This window comes from Trachinotus anak, unplaced genomic scaffold (genome assembly GCF_046630095.1).
Source record: "Trachinotus anak isolate AG129_WGS33_773 ecotype Australia unplaced genomic scaffold, CSIRO_AGI_Tana_v1 ptg000024l, whole genome shotgun sequence".
In the NCBI taxonomy this organism is placed as follows: domain Eukaryota; kingdom Metazoa; phylum Chordata; class Actinopteri; order Carangiformes; family Carangidae; genus Trachinotus; species Trachinotus anak.
Genome location: NW_027273875.1, coordinates 2,764,072 through 2,787,500, shown reverse-complemented (window position 1 = coordinate 2,787,500; position 23,429 = coordinate 2,764,072). Strand labels below are relative to the sequence as shown.

The 23,429-nt window shown below is 41.5% G+C and overlaps 1 protein-coding gene across 3 annotated transcripts in view; it reads right to left on the bottom strand.

Moving 5' to 3' along the window:
* The window catches only part of acsl6 (acyl-CoA synthetase long chain family member 6), a 39,518-nt gene extending 16,089 nt beyond the window's left edge, over positions 1 to 23,429 (bottom strand). Inside the window, exons 1-7 of one of the 3 annotated variants that reach the window (XM_071460508.1) lie at positions 23,391 to 23,429; positions 7,126 to 7,346; positions 5,068 to 5,182; positions 3,564 to 3,628; positions 1,810 to 1,911; positions 1,397 to 1,496; positions 650 to 828 (exon numbers count right to left, since the gene is read on the bottom strand). In XM_071460508.1, coding sequence (XP_071316609.1) covers positions 650 to 828; positions 1,397 to 1,496; positions 1,810 to 1,911; positions 3,564 to 3,628; positions 5,068 to 5,182; positions 7,126 to 7,329 — 765 coding nt within the window. In that variant the 5' untranslated portion in view covers positions 7,330 to 7,346; positions 23,391 to 23,429. Of the gene's footprint in view, positions 1 to 649; positions 829 to 1,396; positions 1,497 to 1,809; positions 1,912 to 3,563; positions 3,629 to 5,067; positions 5,183 to 7,125; positions 7,347 to 21,496; positions 21,652 to 22,826; positions 22,949 to 23,390 lie in introns of those variants that run through there. The other 2 variants (XM_071460507.1, XM_071460506.1) reach the window with 2 other exon arrangements.

The following is a 23,429-nucleotide window of genomic DNA, read 5'->3' as shown; positions in this document are numbered from 1 at the left end:
AGACCTGAAAAGACAACACATTTGTCGCCGGCGCCGAGGCATAAAAATAGACAGGAAGACAAGAAAAGAAATCTGCATGTATCTCTAAATGGTCTGAGCTGTGATCATATGTCATTTTGTTGCGATTGAGCTAAAGAATCATAAACAGCTATGGGAATGAAAAGAGCAGTGAATTGACTGTAAATGCCCACCTCAGACATAGAGGTCTATTCTAATGTGACATGCGCTGCCTGTGTGGGACTTTGTGACTGTGAAAGGCTGTCTCAGATTCTGCAAAGCTACAGACATTTCGATATAGATCTCATCTAACATGCCTAAGAAGTGACACAATGCTTTGATCGTGTGCCGACCAAATCCAAACAACACTTTGTTTTGACTGGGTGTTGAGAAAAATTTCAGCTTGTGCATAGTCGAGTCTATCGAATGCTACCGCTTATAAAAAATGGTGTCATTACTGCAGTGACATGGTAGAATGGTGACATGGTTTCACTGACAATCAAAACATGGTTGTTTAGATTAGACTAGATAGATTAGGTATAGATTAGGGTATACATTTCTAAGATATACTTTGCATGACTTGCACTGAGCCAATTCTCCCACTAGACCCATTTTGGCTTTACAGAGATTTTTCTTATCCAACGTGTCACACCTCCACTTCCTGTATGGCCTGCACATGGACGCTGCAGCCCTTGCCGCGCTCAACGAGGCCAGCGTCAAAGGCATCCATCAGGATGATTCTTCGAAGGGCCGGAGTCTCCTTGTGCTCCACGTTATCCAGCAGCACCTCAGCTTTCTCTACTTTGTCGCAGATGACCGTGGAGATGTCAGCTGTAACGACACAAGCACACAAGAGCACACGCACCCTTGTGTGATTATCAGCAGAATAAGAAACAAAAATAAAACCACACACACACACACACAAAAAAAAAAAGACCCAAATGTGGGTTGGACGTTCAATTGAAATTTGATCAGATTTGCCAGTCATGCTGCTGTATCTTCAGTTCGGAAATCAAACAGTTACGTTCAGTCCAGTACAAAACTAGAGATCTATGCATATAATGCAAGATGTACGAGTTCTCACATGGTGATTTTCTCTGTGGCTTTAGCAGTCTTTAAATAAGCTTTGAGCCAGGAAGTAGCACACTGTGTATGAAGCTGACGATGATGCTTTCAGTCACCAGTGATTAGAGTTTAGAGCAGCTAAAAGCTACAGTCAGTCACATTGACATGAGCTGTTTCAAAACCCAGACACCCACTCAATCTGCAGTAATTAAAAACCATTCAGTGTCTCATGATGTCAGGACTTCACTGTATTAAATGAAGTTATTTAGTTGCAGGCTTCATGGTTGATCCCTCCAGTGGGAGGACTGTGTGTGATGTGAGTTTGTGTTCTTACCAGTATTAATGATGAACCGTATGGCGTCTGGGCCCAGCGTGTCATAAAGAGGAACCACCACCATGGAGTAGGTGTAGCAAGCTAGCTCTGAGATGATCCACTGTGATCACACACACGCACACATGTCAGGGGTCAAAGGTCAGTCCTCAGAGTTCATTCATCCACTCAAGTTTTTTTTAAAAATATTTTTGAAGAGAGAAAAGACTAATCTGTTTAAACAAGAGAGGATCCATGAGGAGAACAGTGTGTACAGTTTTTGAGTGTGTGTGTGTGTTTGTGTTTACATCAGTGGCCTGCATGAATCAAACCATCTGTAAAATGGTTTACCCTGTCTGAGCCAAATGCTGTGTGATACATACAAGAAGACTGTGACAAATCAAAGAGACAGAGTGAGAAAAAATAGTGAGGGTCACCTCTGGCCTGTTCTGGGCAAACACTCCTATGAACTGGTTGGGGTTGGGCTGGCAGCCTTGGTGCAACAAGCCTGAACCCAGATGTTCAGCCCGGGCTGTCACCTATGGAGTGGGAAGATGAGACAGCAGCTTATAGGACCAGGCGAGGAAAACCAAACAAATACTAAGCCAGTTTTCCAGGACAATTCGTCATGTGATATTTAAAACTCTGTTTCATGGGAAGCAGACAGTAGAAGGCAGGAATTCTTCGGTAATTGCTAATTCAAGTAAATAGAGTGACCTTTGGTTAAAATCTCAAAAGAAGGGAAATCCATGTTTGTCACACTATGGAATTTATTTCCAATCATGCTTCAGCTGTGAAACAAAATAAAACTCAAATATCACCTCCCAAATTTTAAGCCCATTTTGGAAACATCCACAGTTTCATCTGCAGAGAAACGCACAACCTTCTATTATTACTGTTATATGTAACTATTGAATTACCAAACTCTCACTTCTCAAGTTACAGTGATTATGACACATACAAGACAACAGGGCTTATGTTACTATGCTTAGACAGCAGAGAAAGTTGCATAATAGCTTTTACATGTTTCAGCACATTATTTTCCGACCTGGACTGAGAATAAATGAGCAATGTTTAAATTACAGAAAGAGACGGCTTCTCAATGAATGAGACTGTTAGCAAGTCCAGACTTATCTGGCTTTTCTGGGAAAAAGAAAGAAAGAAAGAAAAATTTCCAACAGAAATTCTCTTGGAAAAAAACATGACATCACTGATAAATGTTGAAGGTGGTGTAAATTCACTTCTAATAAACTTTACATTATAGGAGATTGCTACATGACTTGTCTATATAAAATTCCCCGCCTACCACAACCACCACTCCCATGATCCTTCAACACAGGTCAGGTTATCTTCTGTGTTCAGTTATTCACTGTAACCTGAAACTGCCTCAAGGGATGTTGGAAGTTTTCAGCTGCTCTAGGAGCTGCCAGAGATTACTTCAACAACTGAAGTTTGTTTATGTCTCGTCAGCGCAACGCTCACTCACAATTGGAGAAAGAAAAAACAACTAACAGAAGAAAATTTACTTCTATAAGCTTAGACATTTTGGCAGACGACCACAGTTGCTTCAATTGTCAGGTTAGGAAACAAGTTGGTGTAGACCAACAAATATTGGCGATTTATTCCTCTTTTTTTGAAGAATTTAACTATTTAATTTACTTTACTGGTTTACATCACTTTGTAAAAAGGACAGGAAGTGATTGAAAGTTGTTGTTAACCTCAGCTGTAAAATTATTGGCGCATTATGAAGATCCTGAGCAGAGCTCAATACGGTACAAATTTTCAAGAGAATGTAAAAGATTATCAATGACCCCTCACATGTCCTCTAAGAATACTTTGAGCGGATGCCATCAGGGATGGATTTTAAATTGCCAATATGTAAAACAAACAGAATGAAGTCTGGTGTTATTCCAGGAGCCATTACACTAAGAAGTCAGGTTATCTTGTATATACATTGACAAAGGCACTTGTACTTGTTGGCCAGCTACAGATTGGCCACCGCCATTAACCCTTGTGTGTGTCGGCTCTTTTTAACACTCTCTTTCAAGTCATAATCTAACAACCTACATGTCACCCCGTCAGTCAGTGACTTCTCAGTTTATCAGTTCTCCACTCTGGTACCAGATTTGGTTGCTAGGCAGACTGGCTGCAGACTGTGCCTGTGATTGATTGTCCTCTGAATGGCACTGACCTCTTTGTAGGACATCCATTTGTAAGGCTGGTTAGGGAGCCGTGAGCCTAAGCAAGGTCCATCACCTGTTGAAGACACAGTGATACATGAGACATGAACATTGTAAAACCTCACACTTGAAACCATATGACCAAAATGCTGTTAGCAGGCCTGAATCTTAAACACAGTATTTTGTATGCTTATGGGATGCCCTCCAGCGTAGCTCACTAATCATTCAGGCACTTTCAAATTGTGATTGACCGTGTAATAATTATAGTCAAAAACAATTTCAGAGGAAGTTAAGGGTCACGACCAGGTGCGGTCAGAGCACTCTCAGGCAGAAGTGCATTATCTCTGCGTTGTGAGTCAGTCGCTTAGTCACTTGACACCTCAGCTTAAATTCCCCAGCTGTGAGCCCCAACACTGTTACTGTTAGCAACGATGGCCATCACCTTGGCAACCAGAGGACCCATTTTACCTCGAGAAGCAACAAAGCATTCATTGGAGGTTTTATGGTCACACCACAGCATTGTCATACCGTGTGATATCTGTGTGTAATACATGAAAAAGTACTACAGTGTGTGTGTGTGTGTGTTTTGGTTTCATAAATCTGTGTTCCTGAAAAATTGAAACATGACACTGGGGTTTTCTTCATACACTAATTGGAAGTCTTGTAATGTGCTGGGCAGTAAAAAAAAATTGAGCACATTGTCATTTTAATCAAGGTAAAACAGAGAAAAAGATGTTTGTAATTCTCTCATGGCTGAATGCTCCCACGAGGCTCTGATAGGGTTGTAGTTGTTACTTAAGGCAGCATTTTATAACTACATCTCCCAAATCATCATTTTATATTGGTTAAAATAAAAATTTTAATGAGGCACTTTATTGGTTAAAAAAGTATTGCATTAGACTTGGATATAATCTTAGGAAATCCCTCTTTGTCAACTCAGAGCTCCTCTTGTCTGGATTTTTTGCAGCTGGTGAGTAAAAAACTGACAGAAAAGTGCAGCAAATGAGTGTGTGTTTGTTTCCATGAATATTTGTATGCGTGTGTGTATCCAAGTTTGGATTTAATATTATATAGTAAGTAAATCAATGTGGGGGTCAAGTTTGTGCGTGTGTGTGTATCAGATGTTATCTATGTTATATTTTTGATTACATCTGCTTTGTTGATCCTTGATTACTGTCTATTATATATCATATATATATAAATATATATGATATATATTTCATTTTCAGTCTGTGCAAGAAGTTTGTTCTACGTTCTACTTTCTATGTTGTATGTGCTGTCTATCTATCTTTGCTAGGACACTTCTGTAAAAGAGGTTTTCAAATCTCAGCAGTTAACTGAATTGATAGATGCTTTTAGAATGAAAGGAGCACTTTACGGGGAAAGCTGTCCAAGTCTAGAGGAACAGACCAGCTCGAAAAGACGGGAGGACGTGGGAACATCTGTCTGTCTGTTAGCTTATAAGTGAACACTACACAGTGTTTATTCTTCACCCTCAGACAGTATTCTACCCACCAGATATGTGGAGGCCTCTCTGGAAGACCTCGTACATGGTCCTGGCGTCGTCATGGTAATGACTCAGCAGCTTGGAACTATCGCCCATCATGGACCTGCGACCTCCATCTTCACGCTAATGCAAAGACAGCGAGGGCGAAAGAGACAAGGAGACAGTGTTAACACCAAAAACGACATTTTCACAACTTTTTCTCTAAGCTCTGGAGGTGTTGGTATCAAAATGGAACATAACAACAAGGCAGAACTTGAAAAAATAAATAAATCAAAACAAGGTCTAATTCCTCTCCATCATAAAGATTGCTTTGAACAGGCACCAGAGCCCGAGGTAGAGTATGAAAAAAATTGTTTTCCTTGTTCTTCAAACGATAACCTATCTCTTTTGTTGGCACACAAACACATTTAAAAATATCAGAGTGTCTGAATTGAAAAGAGCTTTGTTTCATTCCCCTGTGTGCACACTGCTGATGCATTCTAGGTGATTAGAGTTGATTCTCATGAAGACAAAGAAAGGCTGAAGCCAACTCCTTTTTGCAAATGAGTCATTTACGCTGTAAAGATTAGGGAGCCTGGTATGTTATGAAACTCATAACACAACACTGACCTGAAAACCTGAGTGTGTTTGTGTGTCACTGCACGCATGTGTGCGCTTGTGCTGTCATGTGCGCGCTTGTGCTGTCATGTGCGATAGCTTGGACCGAACTTTTCAAATACACATTCATCTGTGGGACAGTAGCGTTGCTACCTTCGACATGTTTATACCAACAACAAAAAAAACAAAACAAAAACAAAACATCACAGCCACAGAGAGCGTTTCAAAGCAGTTTCACGTTGATGACACATGCCGCCAGCATCACGGGGCACAGGGTTATGGCGGGTATGTAAGAAAAACAGCATGTGTTTGGTTTGGTTCAGATGGTGGTTGAGGTAAACCAGGACATGGGCTGAAACGAGGGCACATTTTGAAACATGCAAAACAAGCATGATAGTGGCTACATTTTTTTTTTTTTTGTTGTTTACATTTTCATTTATCATGTAACTTTGATGTAGACCCTCGACGTACTTTGATGTAAAATTTGTGATGCTGTTAAGGTAAATAACTTAATGTGCAATACAAAATAATGTAAATAATGTACAAAAACAAAATGTATTATTAATATTACTGAATTTGCTGAGGGTAAAAGTACAGTGTATTATAACACCATTGCAGGCTCAGCATTAATGAGCTCACTTGTCACACAGATAAATGGGTGTGTATGCTTGTTATAGTTTCTTTTCCCTTGCTCTCACCACATCGTTGTGACCTGTCACTTTCTCACACACATCCACCACATGCATATTACCAAAAATTACCCATGCATGTGTCTGTGCTGTGTCCGGTGTGCAGGTTTTGTATCAGAAATGACGGTACACAATAAAGTCACATGTTTTTCAATCAGAACACAAACTACAAAAAATAAGCCGGCCTGGTTATTATGATTCCCATAATAATGGCAGCATAACAAAAGTATTCAAAACATTATGCAGATTCTGTGTTAACAATGCACCTTTCAACCAAAATTAAAGTTTCATTTGGTTTTTATTGATACTTAATTATTAGGATTTCATATATCATCTGCCTTATCTTTGATTGATGCTCAATTATATACACACATTATACACACTACGCTCAGGGCGGCCAGGTGTGTAGCCTGACAGGTAAAACCTGTCACAAACACACACACAAACACACACACACACACACACACAAAATACCCCAAAGCCCTCCTACTCATGAAGCTGATTGCTGTGAGTGCAATGAAAGTAACCTAAATGAGGGTATCGGCATTTTGCTTCTCTCATCTGGATTTTGGCAGCTTGACAGTAAGAGAGTGCTGTATAGACAGATTTTAGTGAATCAAACATAAACAGGAAAAGTGTGGGGGACAAAAATAGGACAGTAAACACATCTTGTGAATGAGACCCTACTCCTGATATACTTTTGCATGCATCTATGAATCTATTTATGTGTGTGTGTGTGTGTGTGTGTGTGTGTGTGTGTTTGTGTGTGCTCCATCTTACCGGCACCTCCTCAGACTGGTGCAGAAGGCTGCAGGGTGGTTTGATGGGGCGGGGTCTAGTGGCCAACCAGTACGCCAGCACGGCTGTCAGAGCACCGATGCCCACCAGCGTGGATGTTGGCAGGGAGCGGAAGAACTGGCCGATATCGTCCATCTCCGGTATCCTCAGGCCGCTCATCATCTCCTGGGCCTGCATCTTCTCCATCAGGGTGGAACTCAGCTCTGCAGGAAGGTGGACAGAAGTTGACTTATGGTGGTCCAAGAACGGTTGGCTCGAGGGCAACTGTACTTTTAACCTTTAACTGATTGGTGGGGAGACCCAGGTATTTCAGATCTGTGGGGTCAGAGCTGAGGAAGCCTTTTGGATGAGAGGAGAAACACCTTCAAATCCCCACCACCAAGTCCAGTTGCCCTTGATTCAATGCTTCTTGGATCATTGGCTCAAGATTTCTAACAAAGTTCTGGCGCTTTCTTTGTGTGCACCTTCAGTGTTATTGCATGTAAAAATAGAAGTTTTCAAATTCTTTAAATATTTCAGCCTGATTAAATCATTATTTATTATTTTCTCATGGGGAGCTAAAAAAAAAAAACAACCTTATTAGGCTAAATTAGATGTGCCAGGGGAGGTATTTAAATAATGGCTTAGATGTTTGTGACCCACTGCTGTTGAAGAATAGGAATAATCTGAGAAAACATGGCAAGCATCTGTCCAAGGATTGAATTCTAAGAAACTCTCAGTCTCCTCACAGCAGTCTCCTGCTGCATTTTGAGGTGCCGAAGACAAAAATAAAAATGAATAATATCTAAAAAATAAAAAAAAACCCAAAAAAAACCAAAAAAAAAAAAACAGACAAAACCACAGTCTGGCACCTGACATTAGATTGCAGCAGTAGGCATAAAATCAACCAAAGTCATGTGAACATGTGACAACAGTCTGCAATTCTTGCTTATAAAAAATCTCTCACTTCCACTGCCAATAAACCCACCCAATTCGCTATGAAACTCCTCTTCCTCTATTCACTGTGTTTATCTTTTATCCTCTAGTAATGTGCTGCATTTTCAGATGTTAACACCATCACATCAAAGTTTATCATGAGAGAACTTCTGTGTGTAATGGCTTATGTGCTACTAAGTGTACATCCTTGCACTAAATGTGACAGTCACTATGTCAGTGTGTGAGCTATCAACATGTTCACCCACACAAGACAAGTTCATGTCACACGCTACACTTGAACTAATTCCAACTTTGACTGGTTGAAGTGAGCAGTGGGAGAAAAACACGAGATTATACAATGTTTCAGATCACATGACGATTGTGGTCAGACATCACAAATCACATTTTACCAAATGACATTTGACATTTAAGGGCACTGAACAAAACGGTTTGGGCAGGAAGTGGTAAAGAGCCCTCACGACCACTTCCACATGCAGCGTACTATGTGAACCGGCCTGCACACATATGCACACAACTACGCCCTCCTACAAATTCCTCAGAGTTGTGTTTGAATCAACATCGACAAAAGTGTCCAATGAATAAATGTGATCTCACTGCTCCTCCACGCAGGTCCTGTGACCTTCAACACATCATTTCAAAAGCAGGACGAATGAGGGGTCTTCCCCCGCATTCCTGCACTTACTGTAAAAGCTGCTCAGAATAGATGATCTACACTACAGCACTGAGGTGGTGGGACAAGAAAGTAGATAAGACACGCTCACATGTCACAAATAGTGCTCATTAAGGCTCAGCCGCCATCACTCACACACACACACACGCGCACGCACACACACACACACACACACACACACACACACACACACACCGTGAAATGCATAATTCAGGTAAAGGGGAGGCTGACTGCAGCGATGACTGAAGGGTTTCTTCCCTCCCCTGAGAAATGAGTCAGAGACAGCACCACCTGACTGAGTGCTGCAGTTCACTGCCAATCAGAATGACTTCCTGTCTGCTCACTCTGTCACACGTACACTTGCACAGAGCCACAGACACTGACAGAGAGAGGCTGATATTCATATCTGAGACTGTGGGAACGCTGACTTCCTCATTTACCTGTTATTTTGAGAGCACGCTGTGTTTTCTTCACTATTAGTTTACCAAAGGGAAGCTGAATCATATGAACCTGCACGGTGGCGTGAAAGCGAGTTTCAGAAAGCCAGATGCATGACAAGAAACTGTCTCTGTCTAAGTCTGTAGATTTAATGAGGGTGGTGTTAGAATGTGTTGATGTAAACACGCTGCTAACAGCCCAGATTTTTAGAAAGACTAAGATCATGAGTCAAGCCTCCTTCCCTCAGAAAATGAAAAATAAATTATTGATGAATAAATATAAATAATTTATTGTTATTATTATTTCAAAATGTTAACATTTTATGTACTGAATTAACTAATTAAGTATTTTGCCGTTTACTACTCATCTCCCTTCTCCTGATTCTTCAGTGCTTTTAGTCTCATGTTTTACTTATCTCTCTCTAGAAGGTTTCCAAGTTGTGCTGATGATGAACTGAAACGTTTACTTTTTGCCACACTTTTTCACAAGGTGTCACCTCTTGGACTTATAAATTCTTTTTTGCTTCTTTTACTCTTTTTTGGTCAGTGTGGCTATTTTCCTGAGAAGTGGGCCTGTTGAATTTACACGTGACTAATATCTTTTGAAAAACTTTGGATTCAAGAGCACAAACTCTTTCACAATTCTTTGACCAACATGAAAGTAAATTATGTTTCAAAATCATCTCTACACTGACACACATAAAACACTCTGGTGAGAAATAATCATAAACAAACAGATGTATTATTTCTGTGCCGATGTAAAGGTGTGTCTGAAGTGAGCTGGTGAGAAATTATGAAGCTTTGATGAACTGTTATGTAAAGTCCTCACATATTGTAGCTTCATGGTCTTAAATTTTAATGTACCAGCACATGCTTCTTCATGCTTCTTTCTCACTCTTGGTATATTGGTATATTGGTATTTCTGGATGACCACACACACACACACACACACACACACACACACACACACACACACACACACACACACACACAAATACACATCAGGCCACACATCAGTGGTCATCTACAGGCATTCGTAAAGATGTTCCACAGGATGACACATTAACACGCAGTGATACAACTATTGCTCATCTCTTCCACTGGTATGTTTCCAGTCAGAAGCATAGTGCCCCTCACCTGCTATACAGTGAATTCCCTGATGTTGCTTTCCCAAACTCTACATGGGCTCAAATCCGCTTAAGTCAACTTAACTGAAGTTACCATTCAGACTGAAACTATCATCTGCAACTGAAAAACCACAACATAACAGATCCCCTCTGTTACGTCAAAAAAACGGTACTGTGCCTTTAACACCGCAGGAGTCCCTGCTTCTTTTTCTTTTTTACAGCAATGATCAGATAGTTCCTCTTTTTTGTTGCCATTTTTTGTTTCTCTGCAGTTCTGGTAATCTTGAAGGGGATTTAGAGCCTCTCAAGTACTGGGAAGTGTTGCTCATCATAGTATATAACAGAAACCAATTGATGGTTCTGAACTACACAAAACTCCTTGTTGGCATCTGTATGGAAGCTGGGGCAATGTAAAAGTTAATTCTGGGATCCTGCCCTGTTGAGTACACACAAAAGTCACCCCTGTGCACAGCTGGTCCGAACATAATCTGGCACACAGCTACAGGTGGTAGCTCCTGAGATATTTTAGCGTGGATTGCAAGATATGGCCGATAGACATAACTCCCAAATTGTCATTTTAACATTTCTGCTAATGCACAGGCCAAATAAAGAATATACAACATGTTTAGTAGTGAGCTTTACAGGTGCTGGTCTGCATGATTTTCACTATGAATTGAGTTCCAGTTGTTATGCTAAGTGAGGCTAACCACATCCTCACCCTAGATCTGTACTTAAAGGAATAATTTGACATTTTATGAAATATGCTCATTTACTTTCTGGATACAAGTTAGATGAGTTAGTTTAGTTTAACATGACAGCTGTTAACTGGGGGAAGCAGCAAACCTGAACTCTGTCCAAAGGTAAAAAAGATCACCTAACAGCACTTTTAAAGCTCACTAAAATGTAATATGTTGTTTGTTTAATCTTGGTTAAAAGCAGAGGTGTAAACACAACAATTTGCCATTTCATGGAGGGTTATGTTCTGGACTATTTCTTGGCACTGACCATTAACTTCCTGGAGTCTTGACTGGTTGCCTGGCAACTGCTCAAAACCAATACATAGTCAAACACATCACCGCCTGTAAAATGATAAAACTGGTTTAACACATTGGTTTGTCTACAGATTAAACAAATGATAGATAACATGTGAACTGGTGAGTTTTAGAGGTGCTAGTAGGTGTCTTTTGTTAACATTTGACAGAGTCAAGCTAGCTGTTTCCCCAAGTTTGTGCCAAGCTAAGCTTAGTAGCTTAGTTGCTTATAGTAGCTTCATATCAGCTGTGAAGAAATTACAGTGGTGTCAGTCTTCTCATCAAACTGAAGTTGGCATGTTTCCCAAAATGTCAAACTATTACCCTTTAATGAAAAAACTGATAGATAGATACTCTAGGAAAGACTAGAAATCACTCACAGTTTTTTGTAACAATTTCCCCTTCTATTCTGTTGAATAATGGCCAGAAGTGCTTTTGCAGAACATTATGATGTCACAGTGAAGTTGACCTTTGACCTTTTAGATAAAAAATATAATCGCTTCATCATTTTATCCTATTAGACATTTGTGTCAAATTGTGTCATTATTGGCAAATTAATTCTTGAGTTATGGCCAGAAACCTGTTTTGTGAGGTCAAAGTGAGCTTTGACCATCAAATTCTAATTAGCTCATTCTTGAGTCGAAGTGAAGGTGTGGTGGAAAAATCACCCGGAGAAGAGGGTCCAAGTTTGAAGATCTTTTATTCACCTAAAAGACCTGAGTTTGTCTCTGCAGAGTACAAGACTGGAGAACACATGGAAACACCCTTAAATATATAACAGGTCCACTTGCACTGCTTGTCGTGATAGTCCCTCTATCTGCTGGTCATCATGTTGTCAGGCTGATGTTGCCCCATCAATGCATGTCTCCTCCTTAACTATATTTCACTGCCCCAGTCTCATGATAAGGTGCCTCTACCTCTGCCTGCCCCCGCCCTTGTCATCATAAACCATTCGCAGGCCCACATTGCAGCTATTGTTCATACTTCGCTTATCTAACTCTAAGGCAGCTACAAAGGCACCTGGCCTGTGTCTTCACCAAAGCAACAAACTGGCACACACACATGTAGCTTTTATATGTAACGTGGGTATGGCATGACAAAATGGATATAAACAATAACAAGCATAAAGTTTAACTAAAGTACATAGAGTCATGAGAACATCACATCAAGTTTCCACCACAAAGGTTTGTCCCAAATTTGAAGAAATCCCCTAAAGATGTTACTGAGATATTGTGCTCATGAGAATGGGCTGGATGGACGGATAACCTGAAAACATAACGCCTTTGGCCACAGCTGTTGCCAGCGCAGAGGCACCAACATAAATAAGAGAACTGTTCAAAATGTCCCTTTAAAAAGCACAAGAATTTAAAGAAATAATTTACTTAAAAAATATGCAATGAAATAAAAAATAATAATTAATTCTGACTTATCTGAGTGAATTAGTGACTGTAAAACATATTTGATATAATAAAAACTGGAAAAAACCTGTAACATTATGACTGATGTTTATGTTGCTTTAACAAAGAATTATTGCTAATTATTGCTTTGTGTTGTGTTGATGTGATGCTCAGATTTGCTTGATTTGCACAGTGAATGTTACCCTATCATTCTTTCTTCTTTATTCAGATCCCTATTAGCTTCCACTGTAGCGGTTGCTATATCTTCCTGGGGAATAGTTCATACACAAACAGCATATAAACATATAACAAACAACACACATTGACTGACACCCTATCGGTCTGAACAAACCCCATCGTACACTTTATTTTCCACATAACAGTACATATCCTACAGTCCATATTGTATTGTTCCATACTCCAGTACAGCTGTTGTATCTGAACAGTTCTGACGGGAAGATCAATGACACCACCAGCCAGACAGGCAGCACAACACACACCAGATCATTTTCATGTTGGTGTCGTACAAACACAACATGAACAACTGAGCCATGTCACAAACCAACCAACCAACCAACCAACCAACCAAACAAACAAGCAAACAAACAAGTAAGCAAGCAAGCAAGCAAGCAAACAAACAAACAAGAAAGCAAGCAAACAAACAAACAAACAAACAAACAAACCTGTTGCCAAACAGGCCAACATCAACAAAATCCACCATGTTTACTTCCTGTGATACAATAAGAGTCTGACCTGTTCTACAGCTGTGGACTTCATCTCACAAGTGACCTGATTGTAAATGTTGGGTTAACTACCTGATAATAAATGTATTTAGTCTTATGATGATCACCTCTGAGACTATTTTGAAGCCTTTATGTTGAAAATTAAAAAAAATATATATATATATCTTCAATGGGTGGTCTACAATCAAAGTTTTAGGTTTAACTTGCCAGACACATGCAGATTTCCCTACAGAGAGCATTGATTGATCAAAATAGGTTGATATGGTCAAAACACTGGGTGCAAATTTGATAAAACCCGGATCAGCAACTCATTTTGGGACTGGTCTTTGTTCTGTTCTCTGACATTATATATAATGGGTCAAGTTTCAAACTGAGTGTATTGTAACCAACTGACCGTGACAGATGATGTGTTTATTTACTGGCTTTGTCTGCCTGTGAAAAGAGAGGCGGAGGAGGGGGAACAGCGCTCGACCAGCTCTAAATATAGACAGACTCCATAACCTACTAACACCACTTTACAGATAGAGGAGGCCACTGAGAAAGAGAGAGTGCAGCTGGTTACAAAAGCATTACTGTGTATAAATACACACACGCATATGCACACACACACACACACACACACACACACACACACACACACACACACACACACACACACACACACACACACACACACACACACACACTCCAATCTCTCTGAGAAAGAGAATGAGATGGTTGAGAATAGAGGGATGGTGCAGGGTGTGCTGGAGGCAGATGAAGTGGTAGTAATATACTAACAGTACTACTACTTTAATATATGCAATATTTGTTGCGCAAATTAACGATTCCAGGTGAGGTATAAAAACTGAAAATGAACGAAAACAGCTGTTGAAGGTTTTGTGTCAGGTCTTGTCCACTGGAATCGATATCTATGGGCCACAGTTCATTCATCTTAGACGGTATTTTATATATATTTACCATATTGTGAAGAGGCCAATGCAAACTTAAGTGTGCTCTGATACAAATAAATAATTAAAGGAAAAATATTTTGTAAATAACTTATTGTGATATTAATAATTGAGGGGACTCAAGCGCAACTGTAAAGTTGTGGGTAGTGGTGGTAAATAGGGAAGATCTGAAAGTGAGTATTAATATTGTAGTGTTGTATTAAATGTATAGCCCAAGCATAATAAAAGAAATAAAAGTTCTTTTAAGATGAATGCAAATAAAAGCAGACATAAGTTGACATACAAACATGTCATACATGATACTGTTCTGATACACCACGCTAAACAAATTTACTCTGGATCAAGCTGAATTTCCCGACTGATGTTTCTCTGCTTTATGGTAAATTATAAAGATATAGTTGAAGAATTTTAACAAAACCCTGCAGGCTTCTTTTTAAAAATGGTTGTGTACACACACCTGAGCAACCTTCTGATCTGGTTCTTTGAGTCAATGACACTTGATCAATAGTGTTGATCTATAAATGTATATAATGTGTAAAGTGAAGTCATCCTACATTTTGTTACAAAACCCACTTCTTTGTTGCTGACCCCTGCATGACAATGCTACATGCGGCATATTTATGGGCACAAAACCCAGGTGGCTGAGGTGAGACTACGTCTGCTAAGAATCCACATCTCCTGATTCATAATTGGACACCTGCTACAGGCACCTGTCAGTGAAGTATCAGGCTCTCAGTACAGACACGCTACAGTACAGACATGCTAGCGGGCCACATCCTCCTGCCCTGAAATAGTGTGACAGCAGCAGGACAGGTGCAGCCTGCCAGACACCTAATTAGCCTAGAGAAGAGATGCAAACATCTAACTTCCCGCCATTGTTTCTCGCTCTCATTTTCTCTCTCTCTCTCTCGCTCACGTCTGCATTTTCCTGTTTGACTGCCCAGAAAGAAAAAAGAAAAACTATCTGTTTTCTTATAATATAAAAGGTAAAACAAGACAAAACAGGAAATGCACAGAGATGAGTCTGACCTACATAGATCATAGCATGATCATGGCATACACAGTGGCTGTGTCCCATTTCAGTGGTGGAGTCCTTCAAAGTACAGATTTTCATAAGGGGGTGAAAAACAGATTCAACAGCCTCTTTCAAGAATTGCAGTCTTCTTCTTCTCTAATTTAGATGACAACCAGTACCCTTCACTCAAGGTGACTCTGGGGTGAAATTTCTATATGCTGCCTCATTGGTAGAGATGCATGTTCAGCCTTGGACAGAGACTTTATGTCTCTAGGGGTTTGGCGTCCAGCTCTCTGTGTCCTGTAGTACCCTAAATAACTCACCCCAGACACACAGACACACAGACACACACACACACACACAGGTCTTCAAGTCCATCCCTGTTGCCTTCTACAAGGATTGTTGCTTCAGCTGGTGTGACTGAAGAACAGCAGGGTAGCTGCATCAACAGTGACCTTCACCAGGATGTAAACTCAAAGACCTCAGAGTTTAATTTGTGCAATGAAGAGCACCTCACACCATAACAATTGAGTTATCTTTATTGTCCCTGCAGCAGACATTCTGTTGCATTTACAGCTCAGGCATTTAGCTGATGGGTGTTAGGGCACAAGGATAAAGGACTGTTGATGTGGACTCAAGATTCAGTCCCACAGTTTACAGGAGGAATGTTTACAGAAAGTTTGGACCTAACAGGAAATAGAGTCTTTCATTGTAATCTAGATTTGAACAATAAAGCAGTAGTAAAGGTTTATGGTAAGTCCATTAACATTCACAGTGAATTATTATATTTCAAACATCTTCTCATTGTGAAGTACATCTCCTCTTGTGAATGATGGTTTAGTTTATAAAATGCTTTTTGTTGATAATTTTCCAGGCATTCACTTAAGATATCAACCACACCATCTGTCATCTGTCTGCCATGTTTTTAAATGTATAATGCAGACACAGGATCGGCATCAGCTAACATCCAAACCTCATCTAAAGGGAGTTCTATCCTGAAAAGAAGCAGCCTAATCTATCTAACATAACAGAATCAGGGTGGAGTGAAAATGTAGGAAATACTGATGAATACAAATGTTTTGATGCAGCGTTAATCCATGTCTAGTTTAGAAGGAAGATGAGCAGATATACAGTGCACACGGCTGGAAAGCTTAACAGATGTGACGAGTCAGACACTGCCCACGGGGAACATAATACAAACTGTATCCTATCTATTACAAAACATTTAGTGTACATACTGTGCATGAACAGCTGGGTTAAAAAAAAATAAACACGAGAACTTTTTGTGCTAGAGGATATCTGAATGTACCTCAGCTGTGAAGTGAGCCACAGTAAGATGCCTTTTAGGCCTTTAACATCCAAGTTAAATGTCTGAGCTATAATATGGATCCAAAGAAGTAAGTGAAATCTTTTCAGCTTTGAATATCCACACAAAAGCCTACATTTGCGTGAATTACCAGAAGATTGTTAATGTAGATGAGTTCAGCTACGATTTATCAGATTAAGGGTCAGCTCACACAAAAAGCTGAATATCAACTCAGATGTACTGAGGCTTTCCATCATGAAGCGTCACTTGACGATGAACAAGGAGCAGAAACACATTTCCAGCCGTGTCCACTCACATAAAATGCTTAACGTGCCACAGAAGTGTCAGTATTTTGGTAAGGGAAAGAAATTTGACTGACTTTACACAGTTCATGTTACATTAACATTTCCACACATGGCTCATTTAAAGTGTCTCCGAAGTCACTTCCCTGCAGAACTGTGAAAATGCTGGAGTTACACACTATCATAAAATTTGACAACAGCGCCTGACTCATACCATTTGAATGATGGCATGAGTAATAAGATAGAAATATTGAATATATAAAACCTTGCTGCACTCAGCTCCACCCTCCATACTTTTATTTCACCTGTGCACGAGGACACTTTCTCCTCCTCTCTCAGGAAGACTCCACTTAACAAAGATTTTGGTGCAGCATAATTGCTGCAAGCTATGCAGGGATGAGGGCTTGTGAATGGGCCAGCTAGACTTCCTGTGACCTCTGAGGCTTAAAACTGGAGGAAACGCAAGCCTCAAGTCCCGCCCCATCAGCCCATCTGAGGGCCGTCACTAATGATTAGAGTCCAGCGTGGGGAGATTACAGCCTATTAGCACAGAGACGGATGACCAGTAGTAACCTCACTACTGCATTCTATTTAAAGAGATCCTGCTCAGCTTTCTTTTATTCTTTAATTGCTTTCCCCATCTATTTTACAGCTTCGCTAACATCAGTGCACTGCATCTCTGTTTCTTTCGTTGCTTTTCTATTTTTACCCATCAATGCTTAATCGTGCCTGCACAGCCCCGCCTCTAACTCTCTCTTTTTTAACCACTTATTCTTATCTCTCTGCCCCACTCCTCTACTTAGACCTTCCCGCGGCAGTCAAAACCACAACTTCTTCCTGTCACTGAGGTACAATGGTACAGAAACCGTAAAATACTGTACACATGAAACAGCCCCCACATTCCCCCTGCTGAACTGAGATGCAGCACAACAGGTAATTGCAATAATCATTCACAAAAGAAAGCCAGATAATGACACAAGCTGCAGAAGAAAGAAGCAAAGAGGGATGAGTTGAGAGGGAGGGTTTGCTATATATGAAATAAAAAAATGCAGCACTTAAAAAGCAATTAATGCAGCAATCACAAAGACATACAGAGCAAGCAGAAGCTACAAAAAAAAAAAAAATGCAAACCAGGCATCTGTAATTGCACGGCAGAAGGGTTAACTTAACACAGCTGTGATCTAGGCAGCAGCACTTACACAGGCGTCGAAGGCAGCCAGGCAGCCGGTGAGGTGTGATCAGTGTCTGTGTATGTGTGTGTGTGTGTGTGTGTGTGTGGTGTGCCAAGGGGCCTCAGGCGGATATCACATCGCCCTGTGCAAACTAGTGATTACCTTCCCATTGCCACTGGCCAGATTAAGCTGAGGCAAGCAAGAGGAAGGCAATGAGATGCGTTTTGGCCTAGTTTGGGCCTGGCTGGCCTCCGTATCACACCACCCTCAGCTCGACAGACGCTGCGCTCTCTCACCACACCCACCCATCCACCCCACCCTCCCTCCACCACTCTCTCTCTTTCTCGCTGACTCCCTCCCCCCTACCTAAACACGCCACACTCCTCTTCACCTTCACTAAATGATACAGACACTTATCCACGCTGGCATAATGACACACAATATACACACACCTGAAGGCACATATGTAAATAAACACTGCTGGTACTGTTGATATTTTCCTTTAAGCAAATGACATGCACCAGCTCTAAATGAGGCTGCTCACAGTTTGATCTGACTATCACAGGGTGGGAAGGCAGGTTCCACAACATGATTTTTTCAGGGGTATGAGGGGTTGTTTTTTTTTTTTATACATACACGAAGAAAAGACAAAACATTTCATATCACATATATTCAACCTTTTATTTGGTTGTGTAACACTGAAAAATTCAATTTGTTCAACACTGTGCATATACATCCTGTCATGGCTCTTTTTTGTGGACGCTGCTTCACTTTAAAGGACATAAATCAATAAGGGTGACAACCACCAGGCTAAAGGCTAAATATGACTGCTTCCTGGTCAAAGACTTCTTTCTCTGCATTGTTAGTGCTTGAAGAATGAAGAAAAAGTTTTCCTTTTAATGAAATGCTGATATTTCACACTCAGCTCTTATAATTTAACAAAGCTTTTTGAAGGGTTTTCCTCATTTTATCAGCTGGTTCATGTAAAAACCCTAAAACCCATCACAATTAGCGGTTTTCATCCAAAAGGAGCAGGACTATGAGCCAAACAAGGACAACGATTGACATTAGTCTGAGAACCGATCTATAAGAGAACTACTTGAGCATGTAAGTGGAAGGCAGACCTGGTTCAGCACTTTAGGCCAAGCCATTACTGCAAGGCATCCCACAATGTGAAGAAGAGGCTGTACTGAATGCTGAAACAGCAAAAAGCCACTCAGAGGGAGAGCTGCCATGTGGATCAGAGCGTTCCCAGACTGGCTGATATCACTGATTACTTCAGGACTGAGACTTAAGTGTAGTATAGCTTTTAAAATCACCACTCATCACATGTGAGTTCTACCCCACGTTTGCCTCCTAACACCATGACAGACATGAAAGGCATCGATTCCAGGGCAGGAAAGACTAAACACTCAACATCATCCAGTCAGATTGTGCTTCCATGCATTTTCACAATCTCACTCACTCCCACCCTCACTTTTGTTCCAATTTTTATTCACGTACCATCCAAAAAGTTGTGTGAATGAAAGGACGTCATACAGTTTCTCTGGTGGGTGTGGGGCCTGTGTTACATTAAAGAGGGGAGCCACCATGCTTAAACACTAAAATGTCACTGGTTGTTTTTTTTGCCAAAGGGTTCGGCAAGGCCACCGCCATCCTTTCAATTAAATATTGAGGAAGGGAATAGAATAGGTTTACACGCTGTGTAGAGCTGCACTAGACGGTGATTAAAATGAATTATTTATTCTGAGGAGCAGCAGGATGTTGGGATGCGATGCCGGGTTAAAGGTGTCATGAATCTCCCCAGGGGGCCCTTTCTAGCTTCACTAGTGTTTATTTTCCAGCCAAACAATATCGTCTGTTTTAAACAATTTTGGGCCTCAGTTCTGACTGGCTGCTTCAGTTATTAAATATGCAACACCTGCAACCCTGTAACGAGAAATTTTAATATTAATGCACCAAGCAAAACCCCAACTGTTACTGGTTACTTGTCACTTAGCAACCATGTGCTGCAGCTGCTGCTGAAGACCCACAGGCTACTCTTTTGGAAGAAGCAATTAAACCAATGCATATTTACCATTAAAATCTAGCTTTGCATGTAATGTACCACCAGATTCATTTTCTTTCTCTGTTGCATAACAGCAGTAACCATCTAATATTGTGCCACTATTCTGGTATCGAACTTTAACTACTGCAAAACACAGTCTTAAAAGGATCAGTTTCCACGCCACTGAAATCGCTCAGTAAACCGGGGTGGGGGGTGGTGTCGCTGACAGCGGAGCACGCTGTGCTCTCTAGTTTGCCGGTAGGCCGCAGGATTTCAGCACCCTCTCTCCTGGACAGCTCCGTCCAATCGGCTGCGGGCATTTGGAGCGCGTCATCCTTCCTCATCCTCCTCATCCTCCCTCCCTCCCTCCATCACCGAGGCATGGCGGAGGACATCACAGACAAAACGCTGACTTTAACCACCGGCAGGCTGGCAAACCGGTGAATTAAAACCATGAAAAGACGGATGAATGTGCAGATCCTTCCGCTGGTAGAAACACGTGACGCGCTGTGGCGAGATGTGCGCAAACAGGGGGTTTTAAATGACGTGCGTCCGGTTTCTACGCACAATGTCACACGACCTTAGCATCAGGCCGGCCTCAAATGCACACGTTTTCTATGTCATTAGATAGTGGGAACTGTATTTTCTTTCATGGTTGGATTTGTTTTAACTTAAAAACACCCAGTCCAAGAGGGGGGGGGGGGGGGGATAATAAAAAATCAAATCACTGCTCTGCAGACTGACCCACATGAATTCAGCCGCATGGCTAGCCTGAGCACTACCTGAGCGGAGGTAAACCCAACCTGGACGCACCCCTTGATGCTCCCGCAATAAACACCAGCCCTGGGGCACATATTCGAGCGTGTTGAATGCTGAGTGCTGCAGGCGGCTACACCGGGACGCAACCCGCTTACATCGGTGCTGAGTCCTCATCAGCTACACGTGTAGTCTGAGAAAAAGGAAAGATGTCCCCGGTGTCATGACGGTGCAGGCAGGGCGCCAGCCGCAGCAGCAGCGTGAAGATTAAACGCCAGTTAACGCGGAAACAAAACGGAAACACCCCAGCCTTTGATAAATGAAAAAGCCGGCAATGAATGACCAACAATGCGCCCCAGTCCCCCTGTGTGAGAGAGAGAGAGGTGCAGCGCCTTTAGCCGCAGCCCGGCGATGCTAAATGATGAAAACGAATGAAAAACCCGACCAGAATATCCGCAACTCACCTAAAATAATCCAGAGCGACCCAGAGACCAAAACGAATGCGAGCATGTCTTTCTCATTGAGTCAGCTGTCCCGGTGCAGGAGCGGCTCAGAGCTGCAGCATCGACTGCAGCAAGTCGCCGACAATCTGGGAGATTAAGGAAGGGGGGGGTGGGGTGGTGGTGGTGGTGGTGGGGGGGGGGGGGGGGGGGGGGGGGGGGGGGCGACAATATATCTGAGACACAACACAGTGGGAGAGCTGAGCGGGGGACGGCGATGTCCAGCGGGGTTTGCAGCTTGTGCAGCTTTCGGAGTGTGTTGACTGAAGAAACAGACCCCGGCGGCCTATTGAAGCATCCTTCCTCCCGCTGGATTCCTCCTCCCTCACCTAGTTGGCTGCTGCGCAATGGCAGACACCCCCGCTGAAACGACAGGGTTTATAGGTCGAACCGGAGATGCGATCGACGCCAAGGTGACACTTGGATGAAACGTGTTTTGCGGCTGCTAACCTCGGTGAAAGTCAGACTCAGTCTTCTTTGAATTCTCATATTTATTACGAAATAATCTCCAAATTCTCTGAGGCTGCGGGCTACCTGAGATCAGTGATGTCATTTGGGCATTGACATTCATATTCGTTAGCCTAAGGTAAAGTGAGAGTAGGTAAAGCGTGACTCTGGGTGTTTTCATCGTTTTTGTTTTTTTTTTTTTTTTCAAATATTGATTAATTTCAATAGGACCTTTAGCACATCACGCCATGTAGCCACGTCCCTGCAGCCGAGCACAGCTTTGACACAGAGTAACTTTGCATCACGGTCACATGGTACAATAAGACACGCCCAATGAACTAAAGTAACCTTGAGGAAGGCTGACAAAGTGAGGGAGGGGGATGAAGGAGTGACAACACGGATGACACACACACAGAGATGACAAGAAATTGAAATGCATTCTAAAATTACTAAATATTTTGGTCATTAAGGAGGCAGGGAAATCACCCTGTGCCCCACCAGCACATCTGTGGTTACATTTAAGGTGGCAACATTTTCCACTGAGCATTGGTCTGGACTGGCTGCACTGAATTTTATATGATCTTCCCAAACAAAATGTCATGCATTAACTATATTTATTTGATAAAAAACAAACAACAAAAAAAAAAAACATTTTGTGGCATCTTTAACACCTCATGCCCAATTTTGAGAGTAACAACAGGCAGATTTGTCTGAACATCTGATATTTAAAGCGTACCATAAGTCATTTCTATCAATCTGTCCTAACTATTAATTAAAACTCCTTTAAGTCCCCCTCGTAGTGCCCAACATGTTTACTGTCTTATTGTGCTGCTGTCATGTGACTGACCTGAAATGGGTCACTTGTCAGGACATTTAATCTGCAGCATTGCCTGCTCCTCTTCTTTTTCCTCTCTGATTCCACTGCAGAGAGAAACTAGAAAACACCTTGCGATGGGATCACACCAGCCATGTTGTCCTAATCAACATGTTGATGTTCTGACCTTGAGTAGACATTACTACATTATTACCTGACTATTCAGTACTCATGGGTTGGACCACCCCTATCTCAGAACTTGTGACTGTATCGTCATGGTTGTGACTCTATCACAGTGACAAGTGACAGTTGTGCACAGACATAGAAACACCATGCCAAAGTACTAAAAACTACCTCTGTGGTCGTTTCCACTATCTCCAGGACCACATTTTGCTATGATGACACACACACAGGCTCACAATGTGAAAACAATACCTATTAGCCCTGATCTTGCAGCTGTTTAAAAGACAAGACAGAAGGCAAAGACTGATCCTGTTTACTGACAGATATATAGATATATAAGCAGGAGGATTCACAAATCAAAACCTGAGAATGCCTTTTCATCTCAACGTAGCTTGTAAATCTTAACCAATTTACCTGTGATCTGCCAGAAGAACACCAGTTGAATGAATGTGA